We start from the raw sequence: 18451 nt of genomic DNA, 5'->3' as shown, positions 1-18451 counted from the left end.
CACCGTCTTATGCTTTTATTTTGGTTTCAACAACGGATGTCGGAACTCACGTTTAGTGTATCCAACTTGACGAGCGTAGCATCCTTAGGGCTCGGCAGGCCAGAGATTTTTACAAATTACACGTATTTAGCGGTAAGTATAAAAATACCTACATGAATATATTTTTTAATACATTGTGGTCGTTCATTAACATGTTCAGCGCTTGTGCGTCATTTTTTCCGAAACCTGTTACCTCCTCCATAATATGGATAGTAAGGACGACTATGCGAAACCTTTTCTGTGGTTCGATTTCGGACATCATTTAGCTATCACAGGTTGAATCATTTTTTAATTGTAAGCAACAACAATCTTCCTGTATTTTTGCGCAACAAGATGGTGGTTGAGAGAGAATGTAGAGGCAATAGATGCTGGCTGTCGCGGTGATGGAAGTCAGCAGGCAGCATCATGGCGTCCTTGAGCTGAAGGGCAGTGCCGCAGTAAGAAGGATGCTCACGACAGATGAGCACCATTCGATCAAGCTAACATACAAACAGAGTCAAGGATAATAAAATAACCCCCCCTTCCTTGTTTGGGTAGTTTTGTTTCTGTCTAGTTTCATATCAGCTATCTAATATATATTAGATTTTTTTTTTTTAATTAATCCACATTTTACTGATCCAGAGAATTGACATTTTGTTACATGGCAGGGGCAGAAGGTTAAAAGTACTGGCAGCTTTGCCTTTGTGTTCTTGTTGGCCAGTAAGCATCATTAGTGGCTTTTTAAAAAGTCTAATATATAGTATTTTTTTATGTGTGTAGCTGGTTGGTCATCATCATGGGGGAACTATTCAGGAGTGAGGAGATGACACTGGCCCAGCTGTTCCTCCAGTCAGAGGCGGCTTACTGCTGTGTCAGTGAACTGGGAGAACTTGGCATGGTCCAGTTTAGAGATGTAAGTAAGAATGGTGTTAAACATGTGATGTCAATTTCTACTCGCCTAACAAGGACATTTCCATTGCCAGCTCAATCCGGACGTGAATGTGTTCCAGCGAAAGTTTGTGAATGAAGTGAGGAGATGTGAGGAGATGGACAGGAAATTAAGTAAGTCATTCAGACAGTTTAATGAATTCTATTTATGTGTAATTATGTTTGAAATAAAATGTACAGTAAAAATTTTGATACTTCATAACGTGCTCTCTCACTGCTCGGAATAGGATTTGTGGAGAAGGAGATCAAGAAAGCCAATATTCCAACTGTTGACACCGGGGAAAATCCTGAGGTTCCTTTTCCAAGGGATATGATCGATTTAGAGGTGAACTCATTTGATTTGGTCATTATTTAGATCAAATCGATGAATCAATTTGATTTGATCACCTCTGCTGTTTCGCTTTGCAGGCTACCTTTGAGAAGTTGGAAAACGAATTGAAGGAGATCAACACTAACCAGGAAGCTCTGAAGAAGAACTTCCTGGAGTTGACGGAGCTCAAACACATTCTTCGTCGAACGCAGCAGTTCTTTGATGAGGTTTTCACACTTTTGTAGCTCTCTTTATATTGGTTGTCATAAAATGAATTAGAAGGTTGTGTTGGTTTTGTTAGATGGAGGATCCCAACTTATTAGAAGAGTCATCAGCCCTCATGGAAGGCAACGAAGGGGGAAGAGGTGCTCCCCTCAGATTGGGGTAAAGCATCAGAGAATATTTGTTATAATTACTTGAAAGCAAAAACTGGTCTTCTCATTGTACAGATTTGTGGCGGGTGTGATCAGTCGAGAAAGAATTCCAACTTTTGAGAGAATGCTGTGGCGCGTGTGCCGCGGTAACGTTTTCTTACGGAAGGCAGAGATCGAAGACCCGCTGGAGGACCCCGCCACAGTCAGTACACAAAAAGCATCTTTGTGGGTAGGAAATCAATAATAAAAAAAGTTTTTTATTATTCTATCACACAGGGAGACCAAGTCCACAAATCGGTCTTCATCATTTTCTTCCAAGGTGATCAGTTGAAGAACAGGGTGAAAAAGATTTGTGAGGGGTGGGTGTCTTTATCCTTTTATTTTGAAATGCACATATTAGTTCATCTCTTCAGAGACCCAACTATTTTGACATTATTTTTCAAAAATCTCTTTCCCTTTGATGTGAGTTGACTGAGATTTTTTTTTCCCTCCAGGTTCCGTGCCTCTCTGTACCCTTGCCCAGAGACTCCACAAGAGAGGAAAGAGATGTTAGCTGGAGTCAACAGCCGTATTGACGATCTCCAAATGGTACAGTCCCTTTTTTTTTATTCAATAAACCAAGCAAGGATCAAACATTCTGAACTCTTGGTGAAAGAATTGAGCAAAACAGGACAATAAAAATGACTAAAAGACCATCGCCTCGGTAATCCATATAATAAACTGTTATATAATTAACATTACTTTTGAAAGTGGGTTCCTTATTCTTTGTGGCAAAACTTCAAAACAACAAATTAATCAGAAAGTCTACAACAGGTCATTTGTCTTCAGGCTCCTTGCACCAAAATCCATTGTTGTGTCAACGGGTTTTTTTGTGCACTGGCTCTTATCTGCAAAAGAGGTTTGTCCGCTATCAAAAAATTGTGCTGACCAGAGTTTGCCGTTTTTAAGTAGGGGTGGGGAGGAGTCTCTGTTCTGCTTGGGTATTGAAAGTGAAAGCGTGCCAGACACATAATTTATTACGCTCATACAATAGAACATTTGCCACGCTAATTATTTGCCATATCGGCTAATCGACATACATTTGCAACAAAACAGGAAAAGCCATTCATGGCAATGCACATGAATCAGGTTCTTAATTGGAATCCCATGCTCATGAGGAAGATGTTTATCAACTAATGCTTTGATTTTGCCAACACAGGTTCTGAACCAGACCGAGGACCACCGTCAGCGAGTGTTGCAGGCCGCCTCCAAGACAATGCGAGTGTGGTTCATCAAGGTTCGCAAGATGAAGGCTATTTACCACACTCTGAATCTGTGCAACATCGACGTGACCCAGAAATGTCTGATCGCCGAAGTCTGGTGCCCGGTCTCAGATCTGGACTCAATTCAGTTTGCCCTACGCAGAGGAACGGTGAGTTTCTGGAATGAAAATTAAAAGCACATTTTAAAATAAAATAAGAGTGTTTAAAATAACAGAACTAATTGAAACTACTTTTTAATTTGACAGGAACGAAGCGGTTCGACCGTGCCGTCAATCCTCAACAGGATGACAACCAAACAGACTCCGCCCACTTTTAACAAGACCAATAAATTCACCTCCGGCTTTCAGAACATTGTGGATGCATATGGAATTGGAAACTACAGGGAAATCAATCCAGGTGATGTCATTTGAAGAAACCATCAAACAATACACAGGATAGCAATTGGAATTTCTGTGTGGTGAATTTCAACAAATTGAATAATCTCTTTTTCTTCTCCACTACAGCTCAATACACCATCATCACCTTCCCTTTCCTGTTTGCTGTCATGTTTGGCGACATGGGTCATGGCCTTCTAATGACCTGCGCTGCTCTTTATTTAGTCATCCGAGAAAGTCGCCTCCTCTCCCAGAAAAGTGACAATGAGGTATTATCAAAATGGTCACTTGGAATGTTAAGCCATGCATTGACCGCTCTCCATCTCCTATTTCCCTTCAGATGTTCAATATGGTGTTTGCTGGACGCTACATCATATTGCTCATGGGGATCTTCTCCGTCTACACAGGCATCATTTACAATGATTGCTTTTCCAAATCACTAAACATGTTTGGCTCTAGATGGAGTGTCAGGCCCATGTTTGGCCCCAAAGGAGCTAATTGGTCGTAAGTCGAAATTTTATACAGTACAGTATTATCTTCAATAAAATAAAAAATGATACAATATATTCCTGTCATGCTGAAGGTTCCAAACGCTTGAAGGAAACGCAGTGCTCCAGTTGGACCCAGCAATCCCTGGTGTGTTCAACGGGCCTTATCCTCTGGGAATTGACCCGGTAAAACAAAAATGAACATCTTATCGTTGAAATGAGGGAGTTTCGTTGATATTAAATCCAGCTGTCATATGTGTAGATCTGGAATATTGCCACCAACAAGCTGACGTTCCTCAACTCCTTCAAAATGAAGATGTCTGTCATCCTCGGTGTTATCCACATGCTGTTTGGAGTCTCTCTGAGTCTTTTTAACCATTTGTAAGTACCGCCACATTTACTCAAATACCAATTTTATTCTTTGATTGATTCAACTTATTTGATTTTAAAAAATGATGTGTCTCACTGCAGGTACTTCAAGAAGCCACTGAACATCTTCCTGGGCTTCATTCCAGAGATCGTTTTCATGTCCAGCCTGTTTGGTTACCTGGCCTTGCTGGTCTTCTACAAATGGACGGCTTACGATGCATTGACTTCCAAAGATGCTCCCAGCTTGCTCATCCACTTTATCAACATGTGCCTCTTCAATTACAGCGACCCCACTACCAAATCCCTCTATGCGGGACAGGTGCTATTTCCCCTCATGCTCTTCTCGATTTCTTTTTTTTTTTTACCCTGCCTACACACACTCATCACAATTTTATCTCTGTGTTTGCATCTATAGATGGGGATCCAGATTTTGTTGGTGCTCATTGCCCTCGCATGTGTCCCCTGTATGCTGGTTGTGAAAACCATGGTGCTTCGGCGTCAGCACCTGTGGAAAAAGCACCTGGTATGTCCACATGCACTCCTCAAACTCTTTTCCTTTGCAACGTAACCTTTTTTTTTGCTTCTATTCTGTCTTTCAGTATATGTTGTTTCGCCATGATATGCTTAAAGCTTGCCTTGAAAGCGCTCTGAAAATCTGAGGGCACCCTCAAAACAGATGAGCTCAAATGTCCATACATAAAATGTTTTGACCCTCAAGAAGTCATTTCGCCACGATTAAATGCAATATTATTCAAAACAATACACCTAATATATTATCGGCTGCGATTTTTCGATCATCCTCAAAGTCGTTATAGTTGGAGAGACTTCAACATCTGTTTAGGGTGCCATGTTAAAACGAGCGGCTATGTGCAGCAGCGTGCAAAGCAAGGCTTGCTTTAAGCCCGACAAAGCTTTTGTGACTTTTGTATCTAGTCACAGAAGATGCAAGAAACCCCTGCAGAGAATCTAGAGCAATCTTTAGAGCGAACAGGCGTGTCCTCATCATGCACCGGACTCACCCAACAGGGCACTCAGAAGTTCGGAGGGGTGCGGGTGGGCAACGGGCCCACGGAGGATGAGGCTGGGATCATGGACCACGACCAGCTCTCCCAACACTCAGAGGAGGAAGATGAGGTGAGCGCGTCAAATCTCTTTATTGATGATAGCTGACTGGAAATCGCTATGTTGAATTTGGAAGAAAAAAACAAATATTATTAATACATTGATTTCATTTTCATTAAATGTATTCTTTTATTTATTTGATTAAAATGTACAATCATACAATTTAGTTCATATTTCATTTGATTTCATATTTATTTCACTTTCTCTCCTGGGTAGTAGGAGGAGATGGTGCAATGTGTACTTTTCAAATAGTGTAGAAAGGGAGGCCTGTGATGGACTAGAGCAGATAAGAGTCGGATTTTCCATTTCAGAAACGTAAACACTGAGGTGTTTTTCATGAGAACCAGGGAATGGAATTTCTGAAAATACCACCCAGTTGACTCAGAGCTTTGGTGTGCCCCAGGTCGGATGCATACTACGTTGGAGTGTTTATGTTGTGATAACATATTGCATAACTGTGATTGAATTGAACAGGACTACATTCATCACCATTTTTTTTTCCAAGGCACTGATATTCCATGTAGCCATGCTTAGAGATTAAGGATAAGTTCGAAACGTCTCCTAATATTACACATTTTACAAATGGTACTCACTTTCTATTCCAATTTTGGAATGGGTTAAATATTTCACTTAGTTACCAAACTGATACTAATCTTTCACATTTCCTTACTTTCAAGCATGCAGAGGAAGAGCCGGTAAGAAACGATGTGGCGTTTCATTTCAGCATGCTTGGTGTCTTACAAATCTGAGATTTTGTGTTTGTATTTTCATTTCCAATTTCAAGAAACTTTGCAGGTGGGCACCTAGGAATTTTGAAATACTTTATGATTAGAATTGATAAAATAATGGCACTTGAGAAACAAGTGTTCTTCACCGTATCTCCGAGAGCATCCACCATGACATCAGACTGGCCGCCAGTTTTGTTTTCTCTAGCCATTTACGTTGGAGACCCTTTGAATGGGAACAATGAAGCAACTTCCATGAACTCAATTCCATGAGTCCAAGAACAAAAGACAAGCATGGAAAGCGGAAACCCGGCCGGGCAGCACCAAGCCAAATTCAGCAATAGCCCCGCCCACTTTATACAGGAAAGGCTTGCCTTGTTCCAGGATGGTGTGAATGGAGCGACAATACACAAACATGTTCACGTCTATGATCCTTTTGGACAAAACAGTATTTCCTACAAACCCTGGTTTCTTTCACTTGCTTGCACTGCAAACCTTTTGAGCAAAAATTAAAAACCTTTTCTCCCCCCCCACCAGTTTGACTTTGGTGATGTGGCTGTACATCAAGCCATCCACACCATCGAGTACTGCCTGGGATGCATCTCCAACACGGCCTCTTATCTCCGTCTTTGGGCCTTGAGCTTGGCTCATGCGCGTGAGTAAAAACACATGTTATCCAGTGATGCCTAGATACATTTTGGTTCTTCTCACTGACATTCATGGATTTGTTCAGAGCTGTCAGAGGTCTTGTGGTCCATGGTAATGCACCTGGGTTTGTCCTCCCGGAGCGGCGGCGGTTTCTTCGGCCTCACCATCATCTTTGCGGCGTTCGCCACCCTCACGGTCGCTATTCTGCTCATCATGGAGGGGCTGTCTGCTTTTTTACACGCCCTACGTCTTCACTGGTGAGAAACAACAAACACAGGAGTGCCCATCCATATTTGTTCATGATAACATTTCTCCCCATCATACATTGAGAAAAAACATGCGCTGTCATTTTTCACCTTTTGAACCAAGTATCTCTGCCAAAGAGCATCTTGACAAGTACATGAAGAATGAACGGAACATGAAACATTCCTGATCCAAAGAGCTTTACCAAACGAGGGACTTAAAATAACTAACTTCCAGATCCATCGCCTCCTTGCACCATGCTGAGTACACACAAGTCAAACATTAGCCCATTGGAGGACATCATCAACACTGCTGGAATGTAAAGGAGCACTATTATTTATGAATAATAACAATAATCCAGTTGATGCTAACAAAATATCTGTTTGCAATGCAAAGGTCAATCGCTACCTGGGTAGTGTCTGACATTATTGACCCCTACAATCTGGAATTCATTGAGTCTTCATACCATGTTCAAAAAATGCATAATCTGTCGGAGAATTACTTGCTTCATAAATCAAAGGCTCAACAGGTCTCCGTAGCTTAACATCTTGTCAGTCCATCCATTACACTCCTTGGAGGAGAATGTTACTTGGTTAATAAAGCAGAAGCGTGTCAGCTCAACAGGTATCCGCTAAGGTTAAAAAGAGGCCTGGAGTATTTTTCACGGATATGAGCGAATGGAAATTGTTGTGCTCAGAGTTAACAGCAGTCAACATCAGCCCTCTGCTTCGGTGCCTGTTCTTCACACGCACGTGCTGATGACTTGTCTGCACACAAATGACTACAAGGCCAAAGTGCTGTGTGTAATGCACAAAGAGTTTTTCCATTTCCACACATGTGTAGGGTTAGGGTGGAAGGAGAGAGCGAGAGAGCGAGAGAGCGAGGGAGGCAGATGAGAGGATCTCTCGTTTCTTTCCACATTTTAAGTGTTACCCTCTCACGCCACTGGTAGACCAAATATTTGCCAGGGCTTGGAGACATTCCTGGGCAGCTCCCCTCAATCGCTGAGGCCCGGATCCAGAGGGAACTGACACCCCGTTCTTTTTAGCCTTTGGTGTATTGCATCCATTTGATAGGTGGAGCTGATGTTTCTTCTTTTGTAATAAATAAATTGATAAATAAATGGATACATAAATAAATAAATGAATAAAAAAAATACATAAATACAAAAAAGAATAAGTTGCTACAGATGTTGACGTGAGGGAGATGTTTGTATGAAAGAACAAATTGTTCTTGGAACTTTGTGGTGATGAGGAAGAACCTATATAGCCCTCTGACTGAGCACATACTTATTCCACTCCATTCTTTCTTTTCAGGGTGGAGTTCCAGAATAAATTTTATTCCGGCCAGGGCTTCAAGTTTGTCCCCTTTTCATTTGAAAGCATCCTGGATGGAAGATTTGACGAATAATCATCAGGGAAGTCTAGTCTTCTCTCTTCCTAGCTGTGTGCATGAACCCTGGTACAAATCTCTGTTTCCCTCTAGTGGCAATCCAAAAACCTTTCTTCTTTGTGCTATTAGTAAATTAACTATTGTAACGGATTCCACTTTCAATACCCCGTCATGCTGGTATTGTGTTCACTTGCAAAAGAAAAAAAATCCTTTTATTTATGTATTTATTGTCGAATAGATTCAGTGAGGCTTGTGAAATAAGATGTCATTTCCTGTTGTGAGTCTCAACCCGGCAACTTTGAAATTTAAGGCTGTGGAGAAGTGGTAATATGGCGCCATTAAGTGAAAAAGAAATAAAAATCAAAGTTGTTTGTAATAACAGTAATAAAAAGGTTGCATCTTGCCTATAAAACGATACCTGCAACATCTATAGGATGTCAGGCATGAATTGAAATATCAATGAGAAGCCATATCAGTATTTTATTATTTTCCTACAAAAACTATATATCGAGAGAATTTTGGTGATTTAAAACCACACAGCAATGTTATTGTGAGACGACAAAATAGTCCTCTGGTAAGATTGTGTTACCTGCTGTCTCCTGCATGTCTTCTGTGTCAATTGTAGAGGAAAGTTTGTCTTTAAATGATCATCTATTTGGTGTGAACACAAATATTTCATGGAAAATAAGCTACAGTTTCAGACAGACAAACAAAAATGGAAATTAAATGGACATGTATCCATTGTGAGAGATTACTGTCACCATCATTTCGTGGAGTTAAACTGGAGTTGATCTCTTGATGATGTGTGTAACTGCAGGTCATGCTCCACAAATCAAAAATAGAACTATTGTTGCTACGTTATTGGTGATGTGGGAGGTTGTCTGTGTGTATGTGTGTGTGTGTGTGGTGTGATTAATAAAGTTATGGGGTATGGATTTTCTTCTTTCTTGTCTTCTACAGCGTTGGAAACATGTCAGAACCTCAATTTATGTTAAACTGCATAGTTTGCATAATTTAACAACTTGAAACATGCTTGTATCTTAAATCCAATGTTGATATGCTTTATTATTGTTGTTGACCCAGTTTTATTTCATTTTATTAGTTTTATTTATTTTGAAGGGTAACCGGAAATGGTACCTTTTTTATCCCGGAAACTTGATTCGATTATTACTTCTGAGTGCTCCACTTGACCTGCAAGGCAACTTTGTTTTCGTCTTTGTATGAGATTGTATTGTATTCGAAATATACGATTGAATCTTCACAGGCGATTAAGTACACTATTTAAGACTTTAGACTACTACAGAATTTTATACGAAAGGCGCTAAGTCCATCAGTTGGGAGAAAATTGTCTAAAACTTCTAACTTCGGCTCTCGTGGATTGTTTTCTAGTAAGCTAACTAGGCTAATTGAGTTAAAGTTCCACTCTGTCGGATTCTCCTGGGTGGCTCATTGTGGACTTTGGATGGATTCTCCGATATTTCTCGGTAAGTTTCTGTTTGTAAGCAAACGTTCGAAAAGTGACAATAGTCATTGACAATTATGAGTGACCTAAGGTTGAGTTCTACTATTGTGAAACGGAAGTGGTGTCGTGGTTAAATATTTGAAGAACAATTGACGATTCTGTCAATGATTGACACTTCTAAATAATTAGATTAGGGAACATCTAAAAATAGTATAATCTCCAGTACATATCAAAGTGTATTTACCCTGTAATTTGACTCATTCCAGAATTTCTCACCAATGGCAATTGAATGCATCATATTAAAGCATCCTTCAAAATGTTTAGCGTGCAAAGATGTGAATGTTACATCTTTTTTTTTCTTCTTATATTGACTACCTCAACTTCCGCAGAATTCAGCGTGATGGAGTGAGAATGGGACGAGGCAGCGTGGAAAGTGGCTTCAGCCCTGGAGGCTGATGCGCCGTCTCCTTGGGCCTGCCAGAATGCACATAGCGTCGTTGGGCGTCAATAAGGTGGGCTTCCTGCTTTCCCTGGTGCTCGGCGGGCTCCTCTTGTTGCTCATCCCGGCCTTCCAACCGACGGCCCGCCAGCTAGACCTTCCGCAGCCCAGACCTCAAATCAAGACCTCATCTTCCACTTCACTGTCTGATTCTGCTGGAGACACAGAAAGGCCCACCGGGTTGAATATAAGCTCACAAGGACTGAACGCTACCATAGAGACTGAACCTTTTGACGATGACCATTACAAAGAAAGTGAAAAAGAGCTTTCTACCCATGAAGGACAAGGCCACATTTTGCCTGGCCCTGGACCACGAGACCTGTTGGAATTAAAGGACATTTTTATTGCAGTTAAAACCACCAGGAAATACCACAAGTCCAGACTGGAGCTGCTGATTCAGACCTGGATATCACGGGCTAAAGAACAGGTGAGATGACTTAGTTAGTTCCAAATAGAGCAGTTTTTAGAGCAAGTTTTTTTTTTTTAATAATATATAATAATTTATAATTGTATATAATATGAGGTGCTCATACATTTATTTGGGTTGGCAGTCATAATGGCCCTCCGAAAGAAGCTATGACAAAAAAAAAGAGTTTGAAACAGCTCAGTGTGCAGATGCTGTTAATTAGAGAGTTTGGAAAAAGCTATTCTGGAACAAACTGCTGAAGCACTCGACAGTCGCAAGAGTCTTACAGTTCCACGTGTGCTCCCAATATAAACACTTGAGCTTTTACTGGCCAGACGTCTTGTAAAAGACCTCCAGTGTGAGTTCCACCCAAGCCATACACTTGATCATTTCTGCCATTTATATTTATTTACCAAAATATCATTATTTGCACGTTTTGAATGCTTCTCTCAATCACGAGTCATCAATAGGCCCATTGTATGACAACTGTGTGTGTGTGTGTGCATGAGTTGACAGTTTGTAACAATGCGCCTTTTTCTTTTCCAGACCTACTTATTCTCAGATGGTGAGGATAAAGAGCTTAAGATGAGAACAGGTAAAAGAGGTTATAAAAAATAAGTTTCAGTTATTGACCATTATTCTAGATGACTTGACTTATCTTTTTTTCTTCTCTATAGGTGCAAATATTATAAACACCAACTGTTCAGCAGCTCACACTCGACAGGCTCTCTGCTGCAAGATGTCCGTCGAGTATGACAAATTCATCGAGTCTCAGAAGAAGTGAGTAGGTTCCTAAAAGTCCCAGCGGAGAGCATGACTTGAACACTTTGCCAAGTCATATTTTGTGTGCCCACAGGTGGTTCTGTCATGTGGATGATGATAACTATGTGATCCTGCCAAGCCTGTTGCAACTGCTGTCCTCCTACCACCACAGTCAGGATGTTTACCTGGGTCGACCCAGTCTTGATCATCCCATAGAAGCTGCAGAGCGGGTCAAGAGCAACGGAATGGTCCGTAAATCCAGTTGTTGAGTTGATTATAGTTTTCTTAGACAGTGTAGCTAATATTTGTGGATAAAATGGCTTCATATTTGACTTCAATTGTTTGTTTCAGGTGTCAGTCAAATTCTGGTTCGCAACAGGCGGTGCAGGTTTCTGTATCAGCCGAGGTCTGGCGTTGAAAATGAGTCCATGGGCCAGGTCGGTCCCGCCCACTAAACACTTTTGGAGCCAATGAGTGCAGGCATACATTTGAAATGTGAAACTCTCTCTTGTCTTCACGTCAGTTTGGGAAATTTCATCAGCACGGCAGAGAAGATCCGCCTCCCGGACGATTGCACCATCGGCTACATTATCGAGGCTCTGCTGGAGGTCGCGTTAATACACACACCGCTCTTCCACTCCCACCTGGAGAATCTTCAGAAGCTTCCTACTGACACTGTGTTGGACCAGGTTTGTGTATAAATTGTCATATGATTATAGTGGCCCAAAAAAAAAAAAAAACACCACTATCAGCATTATCACTATTTTAATAATAGGTGACGCTTAGCTACGGAGGCTATGAGAATCGACGAAATGTGGTCAGCATCCTCGGAGGCTTTTCACTGGTTGAAGATCCGACAAGGTAGAGAAAATCACAAAAAATGGCCCAAAAACTTTGTTGGTCAATTCCTCTTGCAATTCCACAGATTTAAGACAGTCCACTGCCTACTATATCCAGATACTGACTGGTGTCCAAAAACTAAACCTCACAACGGAAATTGACTTCCAGCGTGTCATTTGAAGTTCTACCCTGCTCTCCTGTAGTTGGGAATTCCTCACAACTGATGCTTTAATTCTAGCCTACCTCATGAGTGTTTGAAATGATTGCAAAACACATCTTTGATTCAAAGCCATGCGTTACAGAGCCCGAAGTGCTTTTGGAGCTTCTCTCAGAACCCACTGTCAAATTATAGACATTTTCTGCTGAGGTGCTCGAGTGAGCTTTTAGTGAAAACAATGAAGAAACACAAACTATGATTAGTGCATAGCATTGAAGAAAGAACTGTGAAGAGGATTTAAAAACACTAAAAAAAAAAGGAAAAACATGTTTGGGATTGCAGTCATAGAGTTTAGAAAATAAATGAAATGTAAACAATCATCTTACAATTTAATAGTCCCAAAACTAAGTGCTTTAATTTGGAAAATAATTTTCTTGTTGTTCTTTTTTCATATGGGGAGGATTATTTAAAAAAAAAGGAGTACTGTATGGTGTCTGCAAGAAGGAGGGAGGACAGGACGTTCAGATGGTTCACAGAAATGAACTCATATTCTGACTTATTGGTTTATTTGCAAAAGCATCTTTGCCTCAATGCTACGGTTGGAGTTTTAAAAGTGAAATACATTTTTCTACAGACTTATTTCCACCAAGCAGGACAGTTCAGTTCCTCTTGGTACACCTTTTTATTTCTGTTATTTAAACTTTATATAAATGGCCATATTCACAGTATTGTAATTTTTTTTTTTTTTTTAAACAAATGGGAATGATGGGTGATGACTCGGGGATGAGATGATGAGGTACATTGCATGTGAATTTAGGAGTATTTGGTTTTTGGACTAATGGCAGCAAAACCTGGAAGGTTTTGTATGATGGTGTTTTTAATATTGTTACATATCTTCGTAATATCATGATCCCATTGTACCTTAGGTATTTGTGTATTTTTATTGCACTATTTTGACTGCATGTTTTGTGAGATGCCTTTTTTCTAAAGTGGTTTTACATGTGATCATTAAATGTGAACTACGTACAGTAATGGAAAAAAAGTCCAAATATGCACCAATGTATGTACGTAATGCCTTCAAACGGTGTATCTTAACATTGGTTATTCCTTTTTTTTTTAAAATAACATTCGGCTGTGTGACTTCAAACATTTGATTGAACAATGTTAATAGCATTTTCATGAAGTTGGATGCTCTTAATTTTGACAGTTTGACTTTATTACCAACAGTTACTGACAGTTTATCTTTATTACCAAATAAATGCAAAATGTACATTGTGGTTAGTTTTGTTCATTATTGCAATATTAGCTTGATAACGAAAATGGAAATGGGGAAATCCGGCTGTTTTTTTTGGTAGTGTATTGAACTTACAGGACGCCTGGTCGCGAAAAGGAAAAATTGACATGCTCATTTTACACCGGGTTACATACAAGTGAATGGGGGCACTGCCATCTTGCGGTAGGGTAGCGTCATTACATGAACCTCTTTATAGACTATGGTCAAAAGCCCATTTAATACATTAATTCAATTAATATATTATATTAATTTATACAATATATTAATTCAATTAATATTATATTAATTAAATTATGTGAAATTACAATATAGTAATATTTAATAATATAAAATAATTTTGTGTATATATATATATAATTTATATAATGATTTATAGTGATAATTTCTGTATAAATTTGATTATAATTATTATTAGTAGTAGTATTTTATATATATGTTGTTATCATTATTTTCATTAAATAGTATAATTTTATATAATTTAATTAATGGGGTTTTGACTATCGTCAATAAAGTGGTTCATGTAATGACGCTAAGATACCACTAGATGGCAGTGCCCCCATTCACTTGTATGTAACCCGGTGTAAAATGAACATGTCCATTTCCATTTCATCATTGCTCCTTCTTTAATGAAAATATATTTCCACTTCAGTTACAATATGGTTATTAGAACTTAAACATATGAGTAGTTTACTATACATTTGTTTAGTTTAAAAGATCATCACATAAGCACAATTAAATAAATACGTACGTCGTACGATATTAAACATACAGGCTTTTGACTCTAGTTTATGAAGCGGTTCATGTAATGACGCCAAGCTACCGCGAGATGGCAGTGCCCCCATTCACTTGTATGTAACCCATCGTAAAATGAGCATGTCAATTTTTCCTTTTCGCGACCAGGCGTCCTCTAAGTACAATACACTACCAAAAAAAAACAGCCGGATTTCCCCGCCAAAATGGCAGAATGGTTTATAACTTTACCCGGTGTTCGAGAGACCATGGTTCGAGCCCCACACGAAGCGGACTTTAAGCTAAAGTTTGAATAGTGTGAGATTCGAACTCGGTTCTCCGGAACATAAGGCAAAAACTTTAACCACTAGACCACTTGGTGTTCTATATGTGCATGTTGATTTTACAATTTTATCTACTCTTGTAACGTATTCTATAAATACATAAGAAAACTTCGAAAATTTCATCGCCAAAATAGTTGACTGGTTCTCGACTTGGGTTGGTGTCCAGCAGCCTCGGGTTCGAGACCCGCTCCGTGCATCACTTTCCAATAAATAGAGCGACATGCAAGATTCGAACCCGCCTCTCCCGAACTCAAGGCAAAAGCTTTAACCATCCGGCCATTCGAGATCTTAAACATCTTGGTCGACTGTTTGTAATTGAAGGTTACTCTAAACTTTTCCTGAAGATACAGTCATGATTTGGGATAATAGAAAGAATTCTTTCAACCGTGACCAACGGACAATGGTCGAGGGGATAAGACCATTGCCTCTGAAGATAGCGGTGCTGGTTCGATGCCCGAACACTCCCAAGATTTGCCTTTGCAGTTTTTCTCTCGCGCGAGCACCTGTTTGAAAGTTTTTTTTCTTTTTTTCTTCTAATGACGTCATCACAAAAAGAGTATAAAAGGCGTCAAGAACGCGCCACTCATTCGAGCACTCACCACTGACAGCGAGAGCCACGTTGCTCTGGTCCACCTGCGACGCCGGCTCCACAACAGCGTATAAAAGTGACAAGGTGGGTGTACAACTTTTGTTAACCTTTAGAAACTAACTGCTTTTGCTCTCTTTCAGCGTCTAGTTGCACTTTGGGCGTGCTTCCATCTTGCAAGCTCAAAAGTTTGCAGAAGCTAGCGTTAGCAGTTAACATCTCCAACGACCACTTAAACGCATTTATTTGGCGTGCAACCAAACAATTGAAGCATTTAACGGTGAGTAAGTACAGGTATATTTTCAAAACTCAAGCATGCACCGTGTGGAAACATCACTAACACTATTTTTGCACAAACATTTAGGAACATCTGGACGACAGCGCCGTTTGGCAGAAGGTAAGTAGACAAGGCAGCGTTTGCATAAATCCACCAGAGAATGACTGAAACGGGTATTTCGATGCATTCGTGTTAATTTTCTACTTTCTGTCTGCAGGTGCAAAGCCTCAAAACGTGCCCGTCATGGCCGACTGACTTTCTGTGAGTTTTAAAGTCAACTCTTTCAATCGACTGCTTCTAATGGTCTTGTCATTTCTGTCCACAGGCCAGCATCTGGAACACAGGGAGATTGACTGCAAAATGGCAAATATTTTTATTAGCAAGGCATCTTATCAAATTGACTAAAGCAAACGTTTGTTCTTTCTTTTGTCTGCAGGGTCCAAGATGGCCACCTTGCAGTCCTCACATGGCTTCATGAGACACTTGCAGGTAGGTCTACTCTTGCTCAATTTGCTTGTTAGGGTGAAAATGTAAAAGCAGAATGGTTGTAACGTTACCGTGTCTTTCAGACCAGCGAGCTGTGGTTGGAGAGACGTCGGTGCTGCCCTCCATTTCTCACTGGTGAAACACGCACGCGTCCAAATGTTTGACACATTTCAAACATCTAAGCATGTTTTTCCTCCTTTTGTCCACCAGGTGGGGCTAAAAGACCAGGTTTCTGCGTTTACTGGTGAAGAGCGGACAGGTTTTGAACCTGTGGAATCAACATGCTGACAGGTGACAACTAAATAGAAACTTGGCATTATTTAAAAGCACTTACCTGCTTTATTTTTTATGCCTCCCTCATCCTGCAGAGACCTTTTCAGTAAGGATGCAGTTGGAAAATCTGCCACCTGCTGGCCAAAGGTAAAAGCTCTCCCAAACCATGCAGAGGTTCCTCAAGGTTCTCTATTTTCAGTTGCCACTGAAATAAAATGTACTAAATGGCAGCATGATGGGTCCCTTGTTTGTGTTGTGTGCAGGTGTCCATCCTGGAGAGTTGTTACAACATTTCAGGAACTCTGCCTGCGCACCAGTGACCGGCTGCTTCCAGTCTACAGTTAAAAATAAAACCAGTAAACTTAAATGGAGATGTTGTGTCAATGTTCCTTTCTTTCCAGGCAGAGGTGACAAATCCTGGTCCACAAAGTGCAAAGCCTGCCACAGTTCGTCTTCAGCCACAACTACTCTGAGCTTGTTCACCTGGGTCTGTGCTGCCTGAAGAGCCCTCTGCTGGTAAGAGAAGGAAAATAAGTCACATTTTAGACAACATGTTTCAAAATTTGAATTTGTTTTTTTGTCCAGTGTGAAGCACCATCAAGTACCTGCTCATAGCGGAAGCTGAGGACCAGAGCAAAGCTGTATACCAGCAGCACTTTGATGTTACTTACTCAGCTCTAAGGCAACCTGAGAAGTGAGGCACTTTGAATCCTGCTCATTGCACAATCTTATCTGTATTCCAACAATTTTTTTTCTCCTATTTTCTGACAGGCAGTAAGGAACAAAATCTAATTCCTGGGTCATGCAGCGAGGAACAAAATCAGCTTCCTGGTCGTGCAGCTTGCCATGGTTGGTGCCATGAACAACTCTGCTTGCGCACTGGTATGTTTCATGCCAAAACCTTTTCTGCACAAAACGTTGACTTAGCTTTTTACTTACCAATCTCTTTTTGTCTTGGGTCCAGGCATGGAGAAACACTCGTCCCACTGGCCGACCACTCGTCTCTCTGGCTCACCACTCTACCACTCGTCCCTCTGACCGACCACTTCAGCACTCGGCAACGACCAGATTGCCATCCAACTTGTTACTTTGTTGTGATTAATGTTTACTCTGCAAAAGAAATAAAGCTTTATTACAAATAACACAAACTTTCAACTCTTCATTTTCAATTATAACTTTAAAACAAAATAAAATATGCTTTTCAAACTTTTTTTTAATTTTATTTTTTTTGCCTACCCCAAAAATTTCTGGATTTTTTTTACGGATTTTTTTTCTGGTGAAATTTTTTGAGAAATGGGGCGGAATCATGACTGGAATACTGCTTCATGATTGGCTGAGAGCTCAAAAACTGGGTGGAGCAATGAGAATAAAAGGCTGTGGTTGGTCTACAAGTAGGCGTGGATATGCAAATGAGGTACCATGCTATTGGTTGGCATTCTAGTGGGCGTGGTCTCTTTAAAATGAAGCAATCTGATTGGTTAGATGTGCAAATGCTGCATTTTGATTGGCTGTCGGAAAAGGGGCGTGGTTATGCAAATTTTGAGCCGAGCCGTGATTGGCCAGGCTGAATTTGGGCAGAGTTAGGAGGCGGGCAAAGTGGCACTTAGGTTTTGGAAGGCTCTTTTCACCTTGGAGTTGAGTGTTTGCCTTCAGCCGCTGAACAGAGCCAAGTCTTTGACTGCTTCTCTCGGTCTCCACATGACTCAAAGTGACTGCAACTGTACAATTGCATCACTTTGACTCATGTGGAGACAGAGAGAAGCAGCAAAGACTTGGCTCTGTTGCAGTGACACTCACCTCAAGGCTGAAAACTTGTGTGCATAGTAGTGGGCACTTAGGTTTTGGAAGTGGCCAACTCAAGACGTGAAACAGTACTTTGCCATTGCAGTGACCACCAAGCATGAAAGACTTCAAATGAGCAAATTTGCTCATAAATCACAAAGACTCACATTCCACTTGCACAATCTATTGAACAGAAAAGCAGTTTGAAAAGGCCCTGCCTGCCTGCATGGAAGCAGCTTAAGTGCTTGATGAGCTCAGGTATGATGTCACTTACTTCTCGT

At 40.5% G+C, this 18451-nt stretch overlaps 2 protein-coding genes and 3 long non-coding RNA genes across 7 annotated transcripts; 3 read left to right on the top strand and 2 right to left on the bottom strand.

Annotated features, from left to right (window-relative positions):
- Positions 1 to 33: 33 nt before the first annotated feature.
- Positions 34 to 9020, top strand: atp6v0a1b (ATPase H+ transporting V0 subunit a1b). 3 transcript variants are annotated; one of them, XM_049758581.2, is made up of 22 exons: positions 34 to 132; positions 799 to 931; positions 1002 to 1080; positions 1194 to 1291; positions 1375 to 1503; positions 1578 to 1660; positions 1726 to 1852; positions 1927 to 2009; positions 2145 to 2238; positions 2849 to 3061; positions 3158 to 3308; positions 3416 to 3555; positions 3627 to 3790; positions 3870 to 3960; positions 4037 to 4155; positions 4246 to 4462; positions 4559 to 4666; positions 5170 to 5277; positions 5943 to 5960; positions 6528 to 6645; positions 6724 to 6895; positions 8198 to 9020. In XM_049758581.2, the coding sequence occupies exons 2-22, from the start codon at positions 815 to 817 to the stop codon at positions 8289 to 8291; spliced, it is 2523 nt and encodes an 840-aa protein (XP_049614538.1). In that variant the 5' UTR covers positions 34 to 132; positions 799 to 814; the 3' UTR covers positions 8292 to 9020. The 3 variants fall into 3 exon arrangements, with proteins under 3 accessions (XP_049614538.1, XP_049614536.1, XP_049614539.1); XM_049758579.2 differs by having other exon boundaries at positions 5077 to 5277; XM_049758582.2 differs by lacking the exon at positions 5943 to 5960.
- A 357-nt stretch (positions 9021 to 9377) lies between these two features.
- Positions 9378 to 11727, bottom strand: LOC125991073 (uncharacterized). The gene is made up of 2 exons (XR_007489180.2): positions 11588 to 11727; positions 9378 to 11432 (listed from the first exon to the last, which is right to left on the bottom strand). It is a non-coding gene; the product is annotated as an uncharacterized lncRNA (long non-coding RNA).
- rfng (RFNG O-fucosylpeptide 3-beta-N-acetylglucosaminyltransferase) lies at positions 10191 to 13669 on the top strand. Its single transcript, XM_049758583.2, has 8 exons — positions 10191 to 10661; positions 11187 to 11235; positions 11318 to 11420; positions 11497 to 11650; positions 11754 to 11839; positions 11926 to 12091; positions 12178 to 12263; positions 12328 to 13669. The coding sequence occupies exons 1-8, from the start codon at positions 10191 to 10193 to the stop codon at positions 12401 to 12403; spliced, it is 1191 nt and encodes a 396-aa protein (XP_049614540.1). The 3' UTR covers positions 12404 to 13669.
- A 1505-nt stretch (positions 13670 to 15174) lies between these two features.
- LOC137839828 (uncharacterized) lies at positions 15175 to 16406 on the top strand. The gene is made up of 5 exons (XR_011086161.1): positions 15175 to 15439; positions 15496 to 15992; positions 16066 to 16118; positions 16199 to 16250; positions 16326 to 16406. It is a non-coding gene; the product is annotated as an uncharacterized lncRNA (long non-coding RNA).
- On the bottom strand, positions 15582 to 16775 carry LOC125991393 (uncharacterized). Its single transcript, XR_007489270.2, has 2 exons — positions 16187 to 16775; positions 15582 to 15962 (listed from the first exon to the last, which is right to left on the bottom strand). It is a non-coding gene; the product is annotated as an uncharacterized lncRNA (long non-coding RNA).
- Between the last annotated feature and the right edge of the window lie 1676 nt (positions 16776 to 18451).

The sequence above is a fragment of the Syngnathus scovelli genome, chromosome 21, assembly GCF_024217435.2.
Source record: "Syngnathus scovelli strain Florida chromosome 21, RoL_Ssco_1.2, whole genome shotgun sequence".
NCBI classification, from domain to species: domain Eukaryota; kingdom Metazoa; phylum Chordata; class Actinopteri; order Syngnathiformes; family Syngnathidae; genus Syngnathus; species Syngnathus scovelli.
Note: the sequence above shows the minus strand (reverse complement) of the source record. Positions and strands in the feature narration are given on the sequence as shown.

Bases quoted from the DNA above. Each gene is read 5' to 3' on its own strand.
- atp6v0a1b (XM_049758579.2), top strand. From the start codon at position 815: ATGGGGGAACTATTCAGGAGTGAGGAGATGACACTGGCCCAGCTGTTC. The intron at 2,010-2,144 runs GTGGGTGTCTTT...TTTTCCCTCCAG, and splicing joins GTGAAAAAGATTTGTGAGGG to GTTCCGTGCCTCTCTGTACC. The intron at 6,896-8,197 runs GTGAGAAACAAC...CTTTCTTTTCAG, and splicing joins CACGCCCTACGTCTTCACTG to GGTGGAGTTCCAGAATAAAT.
- rfng (XM_049758583.2), top strand. From the start codon at position 10,191: ATGCGCCGTCTCCTTGGGCCTGCCAGAATGCACATAGCGTCGTTGGGC. The intron at 11,421-11,496 runs GTGAGTAGGTTC...GTGTGCCCACAG, and splicing joins TTCATCGAGTCTCAGAAGAA to GTGGTTCTGTCATGTGGATG. The intron at 12,092-12,177 runs GTTTGTGTATAA...TTTTAATAATAG, and splicing joins CTGACACTGTGTTGGACCAG to GTGACGCTTAGCTACGGAGG.